We start from the raw sequence: 24264 nt of genomic DNA, 5'->3' as shown, positions 1-24264 counted from the left end.
TGAACTGGTATTTTTCTGGTCTCTTTAAAACAGCATTATTGTCTTCTGACAACCAACCAAGAAACCCCACCCAGCAGCCCCTTCCCCCAGTCAATATTCTGTTGTTTTCTGGTATCTCCTCTTCCCCTGCCCCAAATATGGCCAAATCAAGACAAAAATCTCTTGTCCTGGGATCATAAACTCAAAATACCAAATGTAGTACAAAATAAACCAGGAAAAAAAAAAAGAATACAGCCACTATACAAGACAGTTTGGTGGCTTCTTACAAAACTAAGCATTCTCTTATCATACATCCAGGAATGGCACTCCTTGGTATTCACTAACCAAATGAGCTAAAAATAGTCCATACAAACACCTGCACACAGACGTTTATAGCAGCTTTACTCAAAACTGTCAAAACTTGACACAACCAAAATGTCCTTCAGTAGGCAAACAGATAAGTAATCTGTGGAACATCCAGATGATAGAATATTATTCAGCACTAAAAAGAAATTACCAAGCCATGAAAAGACATGGAAGAATCTTAAATATGTATTACTAAATGAAAGAAGCCAATCTGAAAAGGCTACATACTGTATTATTCAGACTATGTAACATTCTGGAAAAGGCAACACTATAGAGACAGTTAAAAGATAAGTGGTTGCCAGAGGTTGGGGGGATAGAAAAACATGGAGAGTTTTTAGGACAGTGAAAATCTCCTACAATATTATAATGATGGATACATGTCATTATACATTTGCCTAAACCCATAAGAATGTACAACACTAAGAGTAACTAAGGCAAACTATGGGCTATGGGAGATGTTAGGTCAATGCAGGTTCACTGATTGTTTATTATTCATTGATTATGGACCACTTATTGTTCATTGATTATGGACCACTCTGGTGGGGAGTGTTGATAAAGAGGGAAAAAGCTATGCATATGTAGGGGAAGGCGATATATGGGAAATCTCTGTACTTTCCCTCCTTTTAATTAATTCTGCTATGAACCGAAACTAAGAAATAAAACTACTCGAAAACCCAATACTCAAGAAGTGTCCTCATGACCATAGGCCTTAAATTCTTGCCTATTACCTTTATCTCCAATGTATCCTCTCCTCTAAATATTTTGAGTTCTTGCACCCTGAAGTTAGCAACTCTGGTATATGTGAATGTTACAGTTCCACTAGAAAGATGGTGGTTAAGTTGCTGTTGTACAAGAATTCTTGGCAGCCAGTAACAAATTTAGGTAAAAAGAAATATGCATCCTTTCAATATAAACTAGCATTTAAAAAAAAATCACTATACAACTTTAGAAATAAGTCAAAGCATTGTTTATTTATGACATATTTACATATTTACAAAACTGATTTTACCCAATACATCATCCTGCGTAATATCATAAAATGAACACCATATCCTGGGAATAAAAAACCCTATTTCTTAATAATTTATGTATAGCCCAACTTTTAGAACATAGAATATTATCAATTTGGCTTCCCAAACTACAAAGTCCTGTTTATAATTTTTTCTAGCCAAGGAACAGAGTAGATTCAACAGCATATTAAAGTAATTTAGTTAACCCTGAGTAATTACTAACTTGCATAATTTTGAATGGATGTATATAACACACTTTCATCTGCACTTAGATACTTATACTATCACACTACCTTTTTGTATTTATCCACCTCAATTTTCAACTTCATTAATCTTCAGAAGAAAGAGGAACAAAGAATGGGAAAGTAATAACAGAATCATTAAGAGGAAATTACTAGCACTGCCTAAACATTCAGAAGTCTGTGACACAGTTTAGGTCTAGGGTTGTCTCAAAAACCTAACAAAAGGAGGATCCCGAATTGAATAATCTGAGCACCTTCTCAACTGAGGTTGATATTAAATTATTTTTCCTGCATTCTTTGTTTCCTTTCACACTAATTAAATATTGTGTACAAGCCTATAAAATTCAATAATTTGTATTAAAATACAAAATCCAATAACAACCAGGAGTTCTTCGGAAGAAAAAAAAAATCACAAAACAACCCCAACAGTGGTGAAGAACTGTATTAAAGATGGCTTTTCCTAAGACAGAGGGAGAACAAAAGCAAATAGCACTCTCCCTCCGCCAAGGCTAGAGCAGGAGGTTCAAGGAAATGGGCAGGAAGAGAACAGAACACTCAAGCTGGATGATTAGTGAAGGAAACTGTGGCCTGAGACTGATGATCAGCATATCTTATGCCTAAACACCACCACTAAGACTACCTGGCTAAGCTGCCATGGTGTGTTAGAGATGATGAGTTACTTTTCTTGCCCCTTTTACAGCAGGGAAATCTAAGGACAACAAAATAAACAAAAGGCTGAGAAAGCTGAGCATGTGAAGTCAGTCATGCTCTGCTGCTTTTCAAAAACTCTGGGCCAAGAACAGAACCAGAGAGGCCAGACCAGTTCATGTATTTCTCTCTTCCATCTGACCATCTCTCATCTTCCTCACCCACTCACACTGTTCCGAGCAGAAGGCTTACCATGTCACCAGGGGCAGGAAAATTTCTAGCTTCAACCAAGCCATGGACTGACACTGCTCTTTGGGGATTCTAGGAAAATAATCATCTAATGAAATGTCAGTATTTGTGATTCTATGAGAACAATTCTCAAAACATCAAAAAGACATTTGTGACTTGGTAAAATAAAAATCAAAGAAAAATTAAGATATTTTTAGAATCTGTAAAATTTCCTTATAATAGGAGGGAAAGTAGCAGAACTATTTTAAGTAAGGACATGCTTCCCTTCAGTCTGTAATGAAAGACTGTTGTTGTCATCATGCCATTGCCATGATAAAATACTACTAGAAAAGGATAGCTTTTAAAATAAAGTGTAGAAGCAAATGGTAGAGAAAGCCTTCTTGTACTTGAAGGAAGGAAAGAAAGTATTCTGTCCCTGTTACTCCTGGACAAAAGTACACCAAGGCAACCTGTAACCCCTCTGTGCTGTCTCTCATGACTGTTAATGACACGGAAGTAACATCTATTTAATATTCAAATTTAATATTCATTCTTCTTATCCTCAGGTAAAAAAAATAGCAGAAACCAAATAATGACTTGAAGTGGCATTAACACAAAGCAAACCTGATACCTATGACACCTAAAGACAGTGCAGGACAAGAGCTTCAACAGCTTTTATAAAACTGCCAGAGATTGTGCTAATTCTTTTACATCTAAAGAACTGTATAGAAGAGTAAAAAAATTAAATTACATTTATATAAGAAACTATCTTCGAAAAAGTTATTTGAACTTGTATATACAAAGTTCAACAGTATTAAGAAAAAAATTTATTTAATTATGATTTATATAAGTCCAAAAATGATAAAATATATTATTTGAGGGGAAAAGGCTTCCACTAAATAGAAATACAATAGACTAAATAAACTAGATTGAATATAAAATAGTTTCTTTGAAAACATCCATAAAAAGTAAAGACCAAATGGCACAAAGTTAAAAAAGTAATGCTTAAGGCAAACCAAATAAGTAACCTTAATTGAAGTAAGAGACGTACTAACCCACAAGCAATAAAGTAACCCCCTCTCAAAAATTTCTGTATTAAAATGTGTAGAGAATATGAGTGGAAGCAGAAACAATGGCTGTTGTCAGAGCTTATTCTTGGAAGTACTGAACAGTATTATACAAAAATAACTTGAATACTTCTGATTTAAAATATACTTGAATCATTTGCCCCTTAGCTGTCATATAGCAATGAAAAAATAAAATGTATTACCCCAATGTTCATAGTATAAATCTGGGAAATGCCAAAAGTTATGTTTAAAATTGACAAAGGTATGATTTTCCAGATTACATGTGTACGTGATGGCCAAAAAAGAAAATAATCAATTCCATTATTTTGGCCCATATTACTGAAAACATGCACATAAATGTGGAACATCTCCCGACAAGTAGGTGTCTTATAGTGACTGTTGAGCAGGCTGCTCAGCACCAGCCCTGAGATCGTGTGCACATACAAAAGTAGTCAAAGACTGACAGAAAAGAGATGAAGCCAAAGCAAATCATGATTTTATAAACATTCAACCAACATGTTCTTTAATAATGTCTTCTTTAAAGAACAAAATAATCAAGTACATGGCATTAAGTTAAATGTCTCTGCACATGAATTTCCACCTTATAAATCTGGTATATTAAATTGTGCTGTAAATAGACTTGTATATTTCCTTTTTTGAGTACTATGATAGGTGAAATGGTATGACTATACAAAGGATTTGTTTCTTTTTGTCTCCTGGAATGACATGATGCCTTTCTAGAAAAAGAAAAATTGCAGCCTACAGGAAAATGATAAAAACTACTGGATTCATTTAGACTATTCGATTTAGGAAGGTACAACCACTTCTTTAACATCAAGCTAAAAGTGGGGGAAAGTCTCAGTCTCCTAGGTAGGTCTCCTCTCACACTGTCCTGGGTGGCAGGCGCTGTTTATACATGCCTGCTATCACTCTGGCTGCACTGTAGATCATCTGCCGACGGGACATCCCAGTAAACGCCATGTGCCAATCAGTCCGGCTGACATTCAGTAAACTCTTTTCCAGGACTTCACCCACTGTCACCAAAAGGCCTGACCACCTCAGATTGTAGTCCTGGGGAGTTAGACTTTGAGCCTGTGGAAAGATGAAATTGATATTATAATACATTTAAAAATATCATTGGAACTAGCTATAAGTGACATTTCAAAGTGTGTCATGTTATTTTAAATATAGATTATGACAAACTCTGAGAAATACAGCTAGGCTGCCAACTACATCAACTTACAAGGCTAGAACACAATCAATGTAACATTACACACATCTACTTTTTAAAAAATATTCCCATTAACGAGGCTAACAGTCGGAAGGTTTGAGTTCTAGTTCTAAATTAAGTGTCACTTCAGGTTAATAATAAGATTGGTACTAAAATCAGTGCTAAAGTTATCTTTTATAGTAGTAAAATTTCAACCAGAAAGAGGAAAACTGAAAATTAAGGCTTAAATCCATTCAGAAAAGAGTTGCTCAATTATGGAAATTATCTCTGGAAATGTGATTCACATGTTAATATGTATCAAGTAATATCCAGTCCTGGACAACATCAACCACTGATGCAACATTCCTAATTGACCCAACTCATATTTGCTCCTATTCAAATCATTTATTCATCTACAAAGGAATGAGAGAAGAATAAACTCATTGCTTGATATCCAAGAATGATGTGGTTTTTCTGTTTTAGGGTGTTAGGTATAGTCCAGAGGAGTATAGCCACACCTAGAATGGATCTATACAGTTATACATGACTACCAAATGTGCCATGTATTACAATCACCTGAGGAGCTCTTGTTTCTTTTTTCTTTTTTAACAATATCCAGTTTCTCACATCCCACTAAGATAACTGAGACACCAAGATAACTGAATTGGAAACTCTACAGCTGGTTCCAAGAGAAACAGTACAGTATTACGTACGTAAAATAGCTTCCAAGTAAATCTGATGCAAACAGTCCAGCACCTGGGAACCCCTGCTCTAAGTACTCTCTTCCAATGTGTATACTACAGTATCAGTATTTCACTATATTTCAAAGAGAAACAGCAGATATACTACTAACATCCTCGGAGACACCAGTAACACTGTGCTTCTCAAATTATGGCATGCCTATGAATCCCCTGAATATCTTGTTAAAATGCAGCTCCTGATTCACTAGTCCTGTGTTAGGACCCGAGAATCTGCATTTTAACAAATTTCTAGGTGCTGCTTATGATGTTAAGCCAAGGACCACACTTTTTAGTAACAAGGTATTCTATGTTATTGGCAAAAATCCAGAACAGCTGGGGTTTTTTTATGGGGGTGGGGAATCATTTATATTTAAGTTTAACAAGTACAAATTGTATGAAATTTATTTCCAGATTTTTACTAATATATACTGATAATTCTAATTACCTGAAGGGCTGATTTCCATTACCTTAAATTAAAAAATTCCAACAATAAAAAAGCATAAAACATTTTAGAATGAATAAAAAGAAACAGGGAGGAGAGCTGAATAGCTGAGGATAAAAAGAAGACATTTCAATGCACAGTTTTCTATCTTCTAAATTTTAAAACCAAATGACACAAAATAAAACAAACAGAACAAAAAGCAAAGTAAAAAGCAAATAACACCCTTTAAATACCATTATTCAGAATTAACCACTATTAACTGTTTGCTGTGTTATCTTTCCAGGCCTTTTTCCCTATTCTTATTAAAATTTTAAAGCACACACATACACATGCCTGCTAGTAAATGGGATCATACTAGATGTGCTGTTTTTGACTTTTACTCAGCAATATGTAATAGCTATCTTTTGGTACTGGTACACACGAGTCCACTTCATTCTTTCATGTCTACTTCTTTCCAGTATATATTCCTAAAAACAACATAAAAATTGTCCTTTGCAATGGTCAGATACCTAACACAGGGGTCAGCAAACTTTTTCTGAAAAGAGCCAGATGGTAAATATTTTAGGCTTTGTGGGCCAGACATTCTCTGTTGCAACTACTCATTTCTGCTGCTATAGTATAAAAGCAGCTATAAACAATAAGTAAGCAAACTGGCATGGGTGTGTTCCAATAAACTTAATTACAAAAAGATGACAGGCCAGATTTGGCTGTGAGCCACTGTTTGCTGACCCCAGATCTACAGCAATGTTAACAGTGGCAGTGATAGGAGCATCCTCATAATTATAACGTTTTCAGTGTTTTATTTATTAGATCTGAAGTTTGCTTTGATTTTGTAGTACACACATACCCGTCTAATACTAAGAGCTATTAGTATGATTATTTCTAGCAAATACCTTCAACTCTTATCAAAATCTTTTTTCTCCTTTCAATGCAGATGTTCATGTACTGAATTACATAAATTTACTATTGTTGAACCATTCTGCTGTTCTTGGGACAAATTTTTCATGGTCAGGATACAATGTTCTTCTAATACATTTCTGAATTTTATTTATTAATTTTACCAATGGTTTTGACATTTAGTTCTTTGGACTATAATTTCATTTAAAGTTAAAAGAGGCTAGTCTCACAGAATGAACTGGAAAACTCTCTACCTCTATTTTTGATACCTCATACAGCAAGAGAATCATCTCTGAACATTTTGTAGAACTCACTTGTAACACCATTGGTACTCAGTGATTTTTTTTTTTTAGTTACATAAAGTTCTTCCATTTTAATGCTTCAATTAAGCTGAATCATATGAAACTGACAATATATAACTATTTCTGACCATCAAAGGCAACAACGTCATTTGGTTCAACCTAATACTCTTAACTATGGCAAAACTTCTATTTTCCTAGAAAATCCACTCTTTCACCTAATTTTTCTAATTTATTGGCATAACAGTATGCATAGTATTCACTTACAGTCTTTTAATCACCTTCATATTGAAATGAGTGTAATGTTAATATCTATAAAAAGGTTTTCTTGAACTTATGAAAAGAAATTATGGTATAAATAAAAGTTTCAGTAAAATTTCAAATTCCAAGCATCAATTCTTAGCCCCCTTTCTAAACTGTAATAAGTAGGCCAGAGGTTACTTTTAGGGATTATGTGAACACATATGCCAAAGTTCTATGAAAGTACACATACACGCATTTTTCTTGGGACAGAGCCCAATAGTTTTCTTAGATTCTCAAATGTCTTCATGTCCCAAATAAGTTTGAAAGGCAGTTTTGAAATGATATTTAACAATGTACAAAGTACAACTGTAACAAAAATTTTATGAAATTGACAGAAAAAAGTCAATAGAATACCACTTAAGAGCACAGAGATTCCAATGCAAGTATATATTTATATTCCATTTTGTTCATGAAAGGATTAGAGAAAACATACCAAAAAAAAAAAAAAGAGGAATAAGGATTATCATTTATACTTACATTCTCCTGGAAACTGTGTGGATAGGTACACTATTAGGTCCATTTTTCAGCCAAAAACCTAAAGACACGTGCCTATCAGGTTTCTAATGCTGATTTCACTAAAGATGAACGGGAGGACAATCAATCAAGGAAAAGGGAAATGGAGATAACAGTGGAAATGAAAGGTGAGATAAAAGGGAAAGCAAACGAAAGGTGGACATAAAACAACTAGAAAAGGTACATCGTTTCCGGAACTCAGAGTAAAAACAAAGAAAAAAATGAGAGAAATAATGATTAACCATGTAATGTATTACCTTTCAAAGACACCTGGAAAACAAAAGGAGGAAGGTACTAAAACAACATGGAAGGATCAGGAAATTAAAAAGCAAAGAAAAATACTAAAAGAAAAATGACTGAAACAAAATCAAGAACATATTTCTAACAAAAAAATCGAACAAATTTTTATTCTGAAAACAATAGTGTTTCTCTGGAGCATAATGAAAAAGCAAAGGAGAAAACCAACCTGCTGTACAAATTCCAAAGGCACTGGTGTGGCTTGTGTAAATGTTTCTAGATGAATGCCATGGACAGGATCTTCAACCACCAAACAACCAATGTCAAACCATCTGCAACAGAATTACGAGTTTCAAATGGTTTATATGCCAAATAAAACTTATCATGAATAGACAAAAAGAAAAAACAAGTACTATTATTCAGATAGAACAGATTTCAAAAAGGAAATCTTTTTCTTACCAACTTGCAAAAGGACAATTCATAAAAACAACAGATAAAATTACTCTGTATTAATTCTAAGAGGAAAAAAGACAATAACCACAAAGAAAAAATAATTTAAAAATACTTATCATGGAAAGCTTCCTCTCCATGGGAAGGGAGAATAATCAAAGTAAGGGTACTCAAATATGCAACAGGTAAATTTACATACATTGAATATGCAAACAGCTTATGAGTAATATTTTTCAATTGTCACTTGCTAAAATATGGGAAATTTTATAATACAAACTCTATCATGAATATGTACTCAACTAAGTTACTAACAAATTAAAAAATAAGCTCAGAGGAAATAATAACAAATACTCTCTTCATTAATAATAAATCCTTCTAATCACAATTTCTGAATTATTCACAATGAGTCAGTCTTTGAAAACAGCCTCATGAAATCCAGGAAACTTCTCTTCATTTAAAGAGACATATATTATACAAAATGATAAATTTTAAAAATGACTTTATTGAAAACAACTGTAGTACCACCCAAATTTTAGCTAACCCAAATCATGAAACAACCAGATACCCTCAAAAATGAATTTAAACAATAAAAGGATATGAAACAGGAAAATGTTTAATGCCTATTTTTTAATGTAAATCTAATAAAATGCAATGAAATATAAAATGGATTAGGAGACTTTTATTTACACATCCAAAAAAACAACAAAGTAAAATATACAGTAAAATAACTTTGCTGAATACTAAAATGGCACTTTATAATGTCTATAGTGTTCATATCCTAAAACTTTAAAATTAAAAACATTAAATAATGACATTTATTTTATTTGGTAGACTAATAGATATTTTGTATTTTACTACAACTTTCTCAATCAAGATAATGTATTTGTGAAGCCTCCATAAAGTCGAGCTTAGCTAAATTTTATTTTGCCTTATTTTGCATAATTTGCAGACAATAATGTCTATGGTGAATAACATACTAACCAAGCTTTCAGGTGTGGACATCCTAAAAAGTGTTACTGAAGGTATGAGGAAAGTTTTTTTCTATGATGCCAGTGAATATACCTTAGAACACCGACCTAGCCTTGACTCAGCTCAGACTGTGACTGAAGTACACTACATTACCCTCCCCTTCCTCACACCCCTACAATTGTGTATATTATTATAGAGGAAAAGATGAACCTTCTCAAGATCACTTAAAGACTCTAGAGTTTTGTTTTCTAAACAATGGTTTTCAAAGATTACTATGCATTCAGAGAGACAGCACCATATATTCAAACCAAAAGGAAAAAGGAGACTAACACAGACCACAGGTGACCGTGATATTGGAATCAGCAGATGAGATTTAAAAGTTAACTATGGTTCATATATTCAAGAAAAGAGAGGTAAAGATAGTTCAACTACATTTAAAGATACAGGCATTCAAAAGATAAATTGAACCTATATTTTAAAAGGTAAGAACTCTATGTAAGAGTTTAACAACAGGCTGGACACAGCAGAAGGCAGGAGTAGTGAACCTGAAGACAGGTGAATAGAAAATGTCAAAACTAAAGAACAGAGAGGAAAAAAAGAGTGGGGGGAAAAACCTGACAATGTAAGACACTGTCAAAGGTGAATAGGCATGTAATTAAGGTCCTACAAAGAGAAGGGAGAGAAATGGGCCAGAAGCAAGTTTTGAAGACATAATTGTAAAGAATTTCCAAAACTGAAGATATTAATCCACAGAATCAAGAAGCTCAGCGAATCCACAAAAAATAATTATGAGAGCAAGCAAGCAAGCAAATACATATAATCATACCATACTAAAACCACAAAAAATAAAACGACAGAGAAAATCCTAAAAGCAGCCAGAGAAAACAACATATTATCTTCACAGAGACAATACACAAGATGGAGAGATGACTTTTTTTTTTTAATTATACTTTAAGTTTTAGAGTACATGTGCACAATGTGCAGGTTAGTTACATATGTATACATGTGCCATGCTGGTGTGCTGCACCCATTAACTCGTCATCTAGCATTAGGTACATCTCCCAATGCTATCCCTCCCCCCTCCCCCCACCCCACAACAGTCCCCAGAGTGTGCTGTTCCCATTCCTGTGTCCATGTGTTCTCATTGTTCAATTCCCACCTATGAGTGAGAACATGTGGTGTTTGGTTTTTTGTCCTTGTGATAGTTTACTGAGAATGATGATTTCCAATTTCATCCATGTCCTTACAAAGGACATGAACTCATCATTTTTTATGACTGCATAGTATTCCATGGTGTATATGTACCACATTTTCTTAGTCCAGTCTATCATTGTTGGACATTTGCATTGGTTCCAAGTCTTTGCTATTGTGAATAGTGCCTCAATAAACATACATGTGCATGTGTCTTTATAGCAGCATGATTTATAGTCCTTTGGGTATATACCCAGTAATGGGATGGCTGGGTCAAATGGTATTTCTAGTTCTAGATCCCTGAGGAATCGCCACACTGACTTCCACAATGGTTGAACAAGTTTACAGTCCCACCAACAGTGTAAAAGTGTTCCTATTTCTCCACATCCTCTCCAGCACCTGTTGTTTTCTGACTTTTTAATGACTGCCATTCTAACTGGTGTGAGATGGTATCTCATTGTGGTTTTGATTTGCATTTCTCTGATGGCCAGTGATGGTGAGCTACTGGGGGAGGAGCCAAGATGACCGAACAGGAACAGCTCCGGTCTACAGCTCCCAGCGTGAGCGACGCAGAAGACAGGTGATTTCTGCATTTCCATCTGAGGTACTGGGTTCATCTCACTAAGGAGTGCCAGACAGTGAGCCCAGGACAGTGGGTGCAGCACACCGTGCTCGAGCCGAAGCAGTGTGAGGCATTGCCTCACTCGGGAAGCGCAAGGGGTCAGGGAGTTCCCTTTCCTAGTCAAAGAAAGGGGTGACAGACGGCACCTGGAAAATCGGGTCACTCCCACCCAAATACTGCGCTTTTCCAATGGGCTTAAAAAACAGCGCACCAGGAGATTATATCCCGCACCTGGTTCAGAGGGTCCTATGCCCACGGAGTCCCGCTGATTGCTGGCACAGCAGTCTGAGATCAAACTGCAAGGCGGCAGCGAGGCTGCGGGAGGGGCGCCCGCCATTGCCCAGGCTTGCTTAGGTAAACAAAGCAGCCGGGAAGCTCGAACTGGGTGGAGCCCACCACAGCTCAAGGAGGCCTGCCTGCCTCTGTAGGCTCCACCTCTGGGGGCAGGGCACAGACAAACAAAAAGACAGCAGTAACCTCTGCAGACTTAAATGTCCCTGTCTGACAGCTTTGAAGAGAGCAGTGGTTCTCCCAGCACGCAGCTGGAGATCTGAGAACGGGCAGACTGCCTCCTCAAGTGGGCCCCTGACCCCTGAGCAGCCTAACTGGGAGGCACCCCCCAGTACGGGCAGACTGACACCTCACACGGCTGGCCGGGTACTCCTCTGAGACAAAACTTCCAGAGGAACGACCAGACAGCAGCATTCGCGGTTCACGAAAATCTGCGGTTCTGCAGACACCGCTGCTGATACCCAGGCAAACAGGGTCTGGAGTGGACCTCTAGCAAACTCCAACAGACCTGCAGCTGAGGGTCCTGTCTGTTAGAAGGAAAACTAACAAACAGAAAGGACATCCACACCAAAAACCCATCTGTACATCACCATCATCAAAGACCAAAAGTAGATAAAACCACAAAGATGGGGAAAAAACAGAACAGAAAAACTGGAAACTCTAAAAAGCAGAGCGCCTCTCCTCCTCCAAAGGAACACAGTTCCTCACCAGCAACGGAACAAAGCTGGATGGAGAATGACTTTGACGAGTTGAGAGAAGAAGGCTTCAGACGATCAAACTACTCCGAGCTACAGGAGGAAATTCAAACCAAAGGCAAAGAAGTTGAAAACTTTGAAAAAAATTTAGACGAATGTATAACTAGAATAACCAATACAGAGAAGTGCTTAAAGGAGCTGATGGAGCTGAAAGCCAAGGCTTGAGAACTACATGAAGAATGCAGAAGCCTCAGGAGCTGACGCGATCAACTGGAAGAAAGGGTATCAGTGATGGAAGATGAAATGAATGAAATGAAGCGAGAAGGGAAGTTTAGAGAAAAAAGAATAAAAAGAAACGAACAAAGCCTCCAAGAAATATGGGACTATGTGAAAAGACCAAATCTACATCTGATTGGTGTACCTGAAAGTGACGGGGAGAATGGAACCAAGTTGGAAAACACTCTGCAAGATATTATCCAGGAGAACTTCCCCAATCTAGCAAGGCAGGCCAACATTCAGATTCAGGAAATACAGAGAATGCCACAAAGATACTCCTCGAGAAGAGCAACTCCAAGACACATAATTATCAGATTCACCAAAATTGAAATGAAGGAAAAAATGTTAAGGGCAGCCAGAGAGAAAGGTCGGGTTACCCACAAAGGGAAGCCCATCAGACTAACAGCGGATCTCTCGGCAGAAACTCTACAAGCCAGAAGAGAGTGGGGGCCAATATTCAACATTCTTAAAGAAAAGAATTTTCAACCCAGAATTTCATATCCAGCCAAACTAAGTTTTGTAAGTGAAGGAGAAATAAAATACTTTACAGAAAAGCAAATGCTGAGAGATTTTGTCATCACCAGGCCTGCCCTAAAAGAGCTCCTGAAGGAAGCACTAAACATGGAAAGGAACAACCGGTACCAGCTGCTGCAAAATCATGCCAAAATGTAAAGACCATCGAGACTAGGAAGAAACTGCATCAACTAACGAGCAAAATAACCAGCTAACATCATAATGATGGGATCAAATTCACACATAACAATATTAACTTTAAATATAAGTGGACTAAATGCTCCAATTAAAAGACACAGACTGGCAAATTGGATAAAGAGTCAAGACCCATCAGTGTGCTGTATTCAGGAAACCCATCTCACATGCAGAGACACACATAGGCTCAAAATAAAAGGATGGAGGAAGATCTACCAAGCAAATGGAAAACAAAAAAAGGCAGGGGTTGCAATCCTAGTCTCTGATAAAATAGACTTTAAACCAACAAAGATCAGAAGAGACAAAGAAGGCCATTACATAATGGTAAAGGGATCAATTCAACAAGAAGAGCTAACTATCCTAAATATATATGCACCCAATACAGGAGCACCCAGATTCATAAAGCAAGTCCTGAGTGACCTACAAAGAGACTTAGACTCCCACACAATAATAATGGGAGACTTTAACACCCCACTGTCAACATTAGACAGATCAATGAGACAGAAAGTTAACAAGGATACCCAGAAATTGAACTCAGCTCTGCACCAAGTGGACCTAATAGACATCTACAGAACTCTCCACCCCAAATCAACAGAATATACATTTTTTTCAGCACCACACCACACCTATTCCAAAACTGACCACATACTTGGAAGTAAAGCTCTCCTCAGCAAATGTAAAAGAACAGAAATTATAACAAACTGTCTCTCAGACCACAGTGCCATCAAACTAGAACTCAGGATTAAGAAACTCACTCAAAACTGCTCAACTACATGGAAACTGAACAACCTGCTCCTGAATGATTACTGGGTACATAACGAAATGAAGGCAGAAATAAAGATGTTCTTTGAAACCAACGAGAACAAAGACACAACATGACACATTCTCTGACACATTCAAAGCAGTGTGTAGAGGAAAATTTATACCACTAAATGCCCACAAGAGAAAGCAGGAAAGATCCAAAATTGACACCCTAACATCACAATTAAAAGAACTAGAAAAGCAAGAGCAAACACATTCAAAAGCTAGCAGAAGGCAAGAAATAACTAAAATCAGAGCAGAACTGAAGGAAATAGAGACACAAAAAACCCTTCAAAAAATTAATGAATCCAGGAGCTGGTTTTTTGAAAGGATCAACAAAATTGATAGACCGCTAGCAAGACTAATAAAGAAAAAAAGAGAGAAGAATCAAATAGACGCAATAAAAAATGATAAAGGGGATTCACCACCGATCCCACAGAAATACAAACTATCATCAGAGAATACTACAAACAACTCTACGCAAATAAACTAGAAAATCTAGAAGAAATGGATAAATTCCTCGACACATACACTCTCCCAAGACTAAACCAGGAAAAAGTTGAATCTCTGAATAGACCAATAACAGGAGCTGAAATTGTGGCAATAATCAATAGCTTACCAACCAAAAAGAGTCCAGGACCAGATGGATTCACAGCCGAATTCTACCAGAGGTACAAGGAGGAACTGGTACCATTCCTTCTGAAACTATTCCAATCAATAGAAAAAGAGGGAATCCTCCCTAATTCATTTTACGAGGCCAGCATCATCCTGATACCAAAGCCGGGCAGAGACACAACCAAAAAAGAGAATTTTAGACCAATAACCTTGATGAACATGGATGCAAAAATCCTCAATAAAATACTGGCAAACCGAATCCAGCAGCACATCAAAGAGCTTATCCACCATGATCAAGTGGGCTTCATCCCTGGGATGCAAGGCTGGTTCAATATATGCAAATCAATAAATGTAATCCAGCATATAAACAGAACCAAAGACAAAAACCACGTGATTATCTCAACAGATGCAGAAAAGGCCTTTGACAAAATTCAACAACTCTTCATGCTAAAAACTCTCAATAAATTAGGTACTGATGGGACGTATCTCAAAATAATAAGAGCTATCTATGACAAATCCACAGCCAATATCATACTGAATGGGCAAAAACTGGAAGCATTCCCTTTGAAAACTGGCACAGGACAGGGATGCCCTCTCTCACCACTCCTATTACCATCAGAGTGAACAGGCAACCTACAAAATTAGAGAAAATTTTCGCAACATACTCATCTGACAAAGGGCTAATATCCAGAATCACAATGAACTCAAACAAATTTACAAGAAAGAAACAAACAACCCCATCAAAAAGTGGGCGAAGGACATGAACAGACACTTCTCAAAAGAAAACATTTATGGAGAGATGACTTGTTAACAGAAATGACGGAAGCCAGAAAACAGTACCATGACATTTTTAAAGTGCTGAAAGAAAAGAAACTGCCAACCTAGACTTCTACATCCAGCAAAAATAAAGTTGAATTAAAGCACTTTCAGATAAACAAAAGCTGAGAGAATTGGTAGTGAGCAGCTCTGAACTATAATGTATTATCAAAGGAAGTACTTTAGGCTTCCTTTCGAAGAAAAATGACCCCAGACAGAAAAAACAGAAATGCAAGAAAGAATTCAGAGAATAAACAAACAAATACTGACTGCAAAGAACATTACTAGTTATGTCTTAAGAGCTTAAAATATATGCAGAATTAAAATACTTAATGATACCGCAGAAGGTGAAAAGGGAGTGAATAGTATTAAAAGTAGTACTAGTATTATCACAAGTTATAATTGTTGTTATATCAAAAAGGCATATTGTAATTTCTAATGTTAATTATTAAATGAACAGTAACAGGTTAATAAAAAAAAATGACACAACAATCACCAGATGGTTTCTCAGTGCTTACATAGAAAGTTGAAACTTATCAACCTAGAATTCAGAGCTCTTCACAATTTGTCCCCATGTCACCTCTTGATTTCCCATCCAACAAACCTTCAGCCAAGTTGATATAATCACTGACCCAAGAATACATTTCAATTACCTTCAAACTTTTTCTCCACCCAGAACATCCTACTTCCTTTGTTCCATTTGGCCAAGTTTCACCTCTTCTTCAAAATCCAGTTTAAGCCCTAATTATTCATGAATTTCACCTGACACTATCTCCACAGAGTTACCTCCACTGAAATTTTATATATTTCCTGTCAGCAAAAAATTATGTTTCCTTTTATACAATTACTTAAAACTGCTCATCTGTGTACTACATATATCTTCTTTCCCACTGGCCTATAATATGCCTCAAAGTTGGAGGATATATTTTGCATATTACAAGCCACAAAATGCTATGCCCATTGTTATTCAGCACTGAACAAACAAATAAAAAATAAAAACAACAAAACCATAATGCAATTACAAAAGAAGGTAGATTTCAACAAAGGGAAGTTATTTTAATATAAATCAATTAAGCAAATTAAAAATTTTTCCCATAAAAAGCCACCTGAAAAACAATGATAAATTATGCTGTCTGGAGGTTTTTCTAAATTATTATGAGTACAGGAGAGATACTGCTCACTAGAAACTCAAACCTAGAGAATGCCATCAGGCCTTCTTGCCCATATATTCCACGACTTTGAATAACCATGAGAATAATTGTGTTTGCTACTCATGGTCAATTATATCCACACCAAATCTATCATCTTATACTTAGTGCCATTTTATTAATTATTAGCATGATCTCAGAAAGCAGGCATGACCATCTCCATTTTATAATTAAAAAAGAGACACAAGGATAGAAATGCCAGCTAAGCCATGCAGGACACACAGCTAGTTAAGTGATATAGCCAGCATCAAAATATACTTTCCTCTCTGGTTATAAAACAGGAGACACTTTTTGCTAAGTATTCAGTGTCAACTCCCAGACCGAATTATATTTTGCTTCCAAGAGAAACATAATACACTTACTTGTCAGGCAGCAATTCTGCAATGAAGTTTTCTACTGACACAGCTGTCTGTTTTTCATGGATCACCCCAGTTCGACGCAAGCTATCTATCCGTTCCTGAGCACCCTAAACAACAATGGCAGAGGTTAGAGACCATTTCAAATTATTACATATTAAATATACTAATTTATGATTACACAATACATGCATACATTTATATGCAAACACATACATATACTCACTGTAAACGTTCAAACAATACAAAAATGTAGAGTAAAAAATGACAAAATACAATTACATTTCCGTAGTATCAACAGTTTGGGGTACACCTTCCAAATTACTCCATATGCATTATGATGTTGGTTGCTATTGTGGATTATTTTTATATTACATTTTCTCATTGATTGTTACTGTTAAATAATTTAAGAAAACTGTATTTTTTAATGTTGATCTGGCAAGAGACCATCTTACTACATACAAAGTTTTTATCAGTTCTGGCAGTTTTGCAGTTAATTCTCTCTTGAATTTTTCAGGTAGGCAATCATATCAATAATAAATACGTTTTTCTCTTTCTTCTGATTCCTTTTAAATATACATGCACCAAAATGACCAGTTACTTAAAATAAAAAGCTGCAAATGTATATATTACACCACAGCTTATTCAACAAAATAATTACCATTGAAGACATGAACTGATTATATGTAATAGAAAACTAAAAGCTAGATTACTGAGGGAAAAGGTTTCTGTTTACTGCTTTTATCTGAATCCTTTCATAAAAGGTGACCATGAACAATGTGATGAATATGTGTTCAAAACGCAAGATAAAAAGTCTGAACAAAAGTAGCCATGGATAATTTTTATAAGGACAGCAGAGGTAAACAGACAATATCAGATTAAATGGTAAATTCTTATCCAAATGAAAATTAAAAAGGCTAGGACACATCTCGAGAAAACTCAATTTATTTCAGAGACAACTGAAGTAAAAAAGAGAAAGTGAGAACTGTGCGAGAACGTGTAAGACAATTTAAGATACTAGCTTGTAAAGATGAAGATGATAGGATTTAAAGTACAATGAAACCAAGATTATATATTTTTGCTCACTCTTCTATCTCTAGTTTCCAGCACAGTGCCTAACTTAATAGGTGTTCAATAAGAACTTACCACATAAAAAACTGAACAAAGAAAAAAATAAAGGCTTCTGAAGGCCTATGTGGTCAATGTTAAGAATACAAATAGTGTAAATATGGCATCACCAAATCTAATAACACTTAAAGAGGCAGCTGTTGATTTTGAAAGCAATATTAACAGATAAGATGAACTTAGTTATTTATACCAGATGTTACAAATTTGCCTAATTCACTCCTCCCAGGAAGCAGTTATGGCTAAAGTTTGATTTTTAAAAAGCTTAAGTAAACATTAATTCCGTAAAAACTATTAAGGGATTAGTAAAATGTATAGAGATTCATCCCCTAACTCTTTGAAGATGATATCTCAGCTATGCACTACAACAAAATATTCCTAGATTTTATGCTTCCAGGGAACAGAGACTAAGTTTGTTCATTTTTCACTATCCTACAGCACAGAGCTTTATATTTCACAGGATTCACAAAACATTTAATTAAAATTAATTAGTTCCTGCAAGAAACAGGATAATAAGCTAGGTAGACAAGTTTCTTTTTTGTTTATAAAATCCATAAGAAAATGAAAATGGGGTTATATCTGGCCTTTCTTTTTCCTCTGACCACTACGTTAATTAAATGTGGCCTCTTTTGGAGTTACAAATACAGACATTTTAATATTAGTCCCTACCAATGTTTTGAGAAGGAGATTTTATTTTTTAGCAATATAAGAGATCAAGAATTAGGTAGTTTAGAGACCATATTAAAATAATCATTTCAGAACTAAAGAACAATATTGTACTCTAAGAGCTTATACTAAGCAACTTGGTTCAGTGAATAGTTAAAATTTTATATATTTTCATAAATGCTTATAGATATTATATTTGTTGAATATAAAACTATATAAAACAGTAGTCATAACTACAACTGGCTTTTCAATAAAGTTAATACTTGGCATAAAAGTTCTAGAAGCTTCCTAACTTTAATTTTGGCTGAACTGATTTACTTCCTTAAATAATTTCCTATTTTTAAAAGGTAACGTAAGTTTAGTTCAGAAAACCCATTTACTTCAAATAAAATCTGACTGGGGAGAGCAAAAACAGGTTACCATTTCATACTCTAAGACTCTACATTATTTTTCTTCTCATTAGCTCCCTCTACTGTTTCTGAAAAAAAATAAAAAGCCGACAAATTTACAAATCACTTTCTTATATATTAGTTTCAATGAATTTTAGTTTTGAGCTTGAACTGAAAATTGTGGAAAATGAATTAATATGTGTAAATTTGAAGGATAAAAATCAGCAGCAAAAATAATCTGTCATATGCTATTATAAAAAGATAAATGCAACTACAATAATTTCCATCAAATAAGGTTACCAACTTCCATATCACATTTATACAATGCTTCACAATTTACAGAAAACCCTTGTTTTAGTCTCTAATTTCAGTGAAATGTACTCACCATTTTGTCTAATAATCATTTCTACTTAGGATTTTCCTCAGTTTACTCTCTGCAACTAAATCTTGAAAAGTCTTCTTTCTCAGACCTATAAACTCTTTCCAACTTGCAAAACCTCTTGGGAAATCTTCAAATACATTCTCAATCTAAGTATGTGACTTGTTCCAGTCTTTCAAGTAAAAATCGCCCGTATGAATGCTTATGGTTTATCTTATATATATATAACCAGTTTAATGTACAATTATCATGTATACATACTTATTTTACCCATTTGCTGTATTTTTTTTTCATTTCTAGATTAAATTCAAACCCTACAGCCGTCAGTTAGCTTTGCTAAATTTTATTAAGTCCAAACACCTACCACCAAAGAAACTCTTATTGGCAATTTATACTAGGGCTCAAATTCAAGAGAAACCTACTAGAGAAAAGAAGCATTTCAAAGTGCATGTGCTTTTGGCAGCTTTGCTCTGTGTGTAAGGACAGACCACTGTGAAAAGTGAAAAGGCAGAAAACATGTAATTTAATTCATATTATATATAATGCATTACATTTAGATAGGGTATAACTACTGCCTAATAGCCCCTAATATAGAAAAGTGATTTTGTGGTATGTGAGTGTGCATATGTGTAAAAGAAAAGGGCTTCATATTCTATTTAAATAAAGTACTAAATACAACTCAAAGAACACCTCAAACTTATGTAGCACTACCTAGTAGAATTAAAAATAATCTAGTGTCAGTGTGGGTTTGTGTTTAGTGACTAATTACAATTAATGCAACAGATTTTTTCCCCAATGAAATATGCTATGTCAATTACCTCATTCTAATGGTTTACCCACATCAAATGAATGCAGGTAAAGGGTCTATGTGCCTGGCTCAGGGGATGTTCTCAATAAATGCAGGCTATTATAAGCTCCTTCAAATAAAACAACAGAATGTCATATATGAAAATGTGTTTCTCCTTAAACATAAATACAGTTGATCCTATTATTTTTGTGGATTCCATTGACTACACATGAAATTTATTTATAATCTCAAAATCGGACATGCACAGAGCTATGAGAAATTTGAGTTGCCTGATGCATATACTCCTAGCTGAGGTTGAACAAGGCAGTGCCCTGTCTTCTTCTTTCAGCTGACACAATGTAAACAGGTATCCTTTTTGGGGTCTATTTAGCACCTCTTTTTTGCATCTTTGTGTTTGTTGATGTTAACTGCTGTTTTCAAATGGCCCCCAAGTGTAGTGCTGGAGTACTGTAGTGTTCCTAAGCACAAGAAGACTATGATGTGCCTTAATGAGAAAACGAGTGTGTTAAATAAGCTGCATTCAAGCATGAGTTATAGTACTGTTGACTGTGAGAGCTCAATATTAATTAATCAAAAATATGTGCATGTATGTGTATAAAAATGTATTTAAACAGAAAGAGGCATAAAACAAAGTTATGTATTGACAGGTTGGCAAAAATGTGACCAGAGGCCCACAGTATCCTAACCATCGTATCTCCCCTGGGAGCAATGGCTCAGTATTCACAAATTCAGTCTGTAGCAACCTTATGGAACACAATTATGTTGAAAAACAAGAACTGTCTGTCTTACAAATAAGATTTCTTGATGGATTACAAGTGGGTAATGAGAGAAGTCAGGGCTGACTCCAAGGTTTCTTGCCTGAGAAAATGGAAGGCTAGAACTGCCATCAATTAAGGTGAAGAAGGCTAGAGGGAGCAAGTGTGGAGGAAAGAAGTTTAGTTCTAGACATATTAAGTTTGAGATATTCAAGTAAACTTGTCAAAAAGGCAACTTATATATAAATCAAGAGTCTACAGGAAGGTCTCAGGTGGAGACATAAATTTGGAACTGTCAGCACAGAGACAGTATTTAAAGCCATGGGATAGTCTGAGGGTGAATTGATAAGAAGGTGACCGTCAGAAGACTGGAGAGAAGAGGAGGAATCAGCAAAGGAAGTACAGAAGGAGCGAGCAATAAATGAAGGAGGGAAAAACTAAAGTGTGGAATCCTAGAAGTCAAGTGAAAAAAGCATTAAAGAGAAGTGCATGATCAACTGTCTCAAAAGCCTCTGGTAAGTCAAATAAGATGGAGAACATTAGCACGAGCCTGAAAGCACTATCAGTAGAGTGCTGGACATGAAAGCCTAACTGAGGTAGACTTAACTGAATGTGAAAAGGATATGAGAAAAGTGCTGGCAACTCTTTGGAGTTTAGCTGCAAAAGGAAGCAAAATAGGTCATTAAGTTACAGAGGAAGGGAGGTCAAAGAATTTGTTGGGGTTTCCTTTGGTTTTTTCTTTTTTTTTCAAGGTGAGAAAGATGTTTGTATGCCAATGAACTGTTAATTTGTTCTTGCATGACTGTATGCTGGTAATAACACAAAGAGAGGAAAATAAAGTATGAAAGAGAAGACGGAATTCCTGGAACTTACACATTTTTAAGCATTATCAATAGGGATAATAAAAGCTTATGGGATTCAAGGGATATTATCATCTCAGTAATTGATTTGAATGTTAATGCTGGATTAAGAAGATCTCTTTTAGGACTAACTATTCTTTTTGTGCTCTCTCAATGTTTCTTTCCCTCCCACAATAATCAAAACCTATCTTAAATTTCTTTAAATTAAAACTCCACTATATCTTCATAATACGATAGGGCTGTCTACTAAAAGCAAAGTTCATTGTTATTTCAGTATGTAAAAGCCTATTAGCTCCATAGAGACAACAGATTATCAGAATTGCGAAAAAATTAAATGCCAGTTTCCATGTCCTGAAAATAGTGTTCTGTTACTCACTTTTAATCCAGCTGCATAGCCCACTGGTTGTGGGGCAATATTGGACTGTCCAGCTTCCCCTACAACCACAGCTAAGCCAAAGACCTCCTGGAAGGCATCTCGGACAGCAGCAACTTTTACTTCTTTATTTGAGGTCACTACAATATCCAGTTCACCTCCAGATTCTAAAAAGACCAGAGGAAAATTTAAATTTCAAATTAAAATAATGAAATTCTCATTAATTACTACCATACCAGGTGCTAACATCTAATATACATAATTATTACCAGTTTCATAAAACCATGCAAGATATGGATCATTATCTTTTTTATATGCTTGAGAAAACCGAGGCCAACAAAGTTTTGCCCAAGGTAACGTATCTACTTAGCACTAATGTCAGGACTCAAAACTGATATTACATATCACAAGCCAGAAATTACATATCTGGCTTGTGAAGTGTAAGTTACATCATATTTAGTATACTCCACGGAAAATTAAAATAAAGACTTACTGATAGTAGGTGATTTGTCAATGAGTTGCAGAGAAGTTATGTACTAAACAAGCACTACCATGAAATATACTTTTTAACCTAGAAAATAGTTTAAATATGGGGTCATCAAGCTTTTTATTAAATATCCCCACAATGTTCTGAGCATACACCACAAATAGATATTTATCAATTATACATGTACTACTGCCCTAATATAAATATGCAAGCATATATGAAATTGAAATAACATATAAAACTTGAAATTTAAAATATTAAGAGTAATATGAAATAAAAATATTTTCAAATATTTTTAATTTTTCAATTACTTAACATAAGTACTACTATTTCTAGACAGAACAATTTGACCAAATGTTTCATTATTTTTAAAAATCTTAACCAAACATTTCTGTGATATAATGAATTCAAAGCCCTTGTTCTAAACACAGCACATTTTGATATTTGGCATTAATAGTTATCACCGGCAAAAGAGATTTTTCATGAAAATTGTTTATAATGTAAAACATTTTGCCCTAGAAACAAGGTTGTTTTTCCCTAATAAATATCATGTGGAACAGTGAAAGATATTTTCAAGTATTTGGGTTTTAAAAATAATGGATCCCTTTTTCCTGAATGACATAATGTCTCACAGATCACATCTGTACTGGATACTTCAGAAGTTACTAGAACATAAAAGAGAAGAAGAATATACTTTTTTTTTCACTTTTTTCCTCCACATGGGACACATCTCTTGATCTTAGCTAAGTACTGCTCCATTAAGCTTCAGCTCAAAATGGCTTTTCAGCTTGTGATGAGTAGTCCTGCCATTTCTAATACTTTTTGAGTTTCTTGACACATACGAAATTGTTACATCAAATGATTTCTAGAATATTTGTGTAAAAATACCTTAAGATGGCCGGGCGCGGTGGTTCACGCCTGTAATCCCAGCACTTTGGGAGGCCTAGGCGGGAGGATCACAAAGTCAAGAGATCGAGATCATCCTGGCCAACATGGTGAAACCCCGTCTCTACTAAAAATACAAAAATTAGCTGGGCATGGTGGCGTGCACCTGTAGGTCCAGCTACTCGGGAGGCTGAGGTGGGAGAATCACTTGAACTCGGGAGGCAGAGGTTGCAGTGAGCTGAGATTGCACCACTGCACTCCAGCCTGGCGGTAGAGTGAGACTCCATCTCAAAAAAAAAAAAAAAACCTTAAGATTTACTTTGAGTTGTTTTGTTAGATCAGAATGGTGATGTTTTGC

General features: G+C 35.4%; 1 protein-coding gene across 3 annotated transcripts in view; it reads right to left on the bottom strand.

Annotated features, from left to right (window-relative positions):
* Window positions 1–1297: 1297 nt before the first annotated feature.
* PRRC1 (proline rich coiled-coil 1) overlaps window positions 1298–24264 on the bottom strand; it is a 37490-nt gene continuing 14523 nt past the window's right edge. For 2 of the 3 annotated variants that reach the window (XM_031011298.3, XM_004042434.5), the window contains exons 6-9: window positions 22538–22701; window positions 17186–17289; window positions 8411–8513; window positions 1298–4632 (exon numbers count right to left, since the gene is read on the bottom strand). In XM_031011298.3, coding sequence (XP_030867158.2) covers window positions 4423–4632; window positions 8411–8513; window positions 17186–17289; window positions 22538–22701 — 581 coding nt within the window. In that variant the 3' untranslated portion in view covers window positions 1298–4422. The remainder of the gene's footprint in view (window positions 4633–8410; window positions 8514–17185; window positions 17290–22537; window positions 22702–24264) is intronic. The other variant, XM_063706744.1, reaches the window with a different exon arrangement.

This window comes from Gorilla gorilla, chromosome 4, assembly GCF_029281585.2.
Source record: "Gorilla gorilla gorilla isolate KB3781 chromosome 4, NHGRI_mGorGor1-v2.1_pri, whole genome shotgun sequence".
Lineage (NCBI taxonomy): Eukaryota > Metazoa > Chordata > Mammalia > Primates > Hominidae > Gorilla > Gorilla gorilla.
This window is presented reverse-complemented; position numbering and strand designations above follow the sequence as displayed.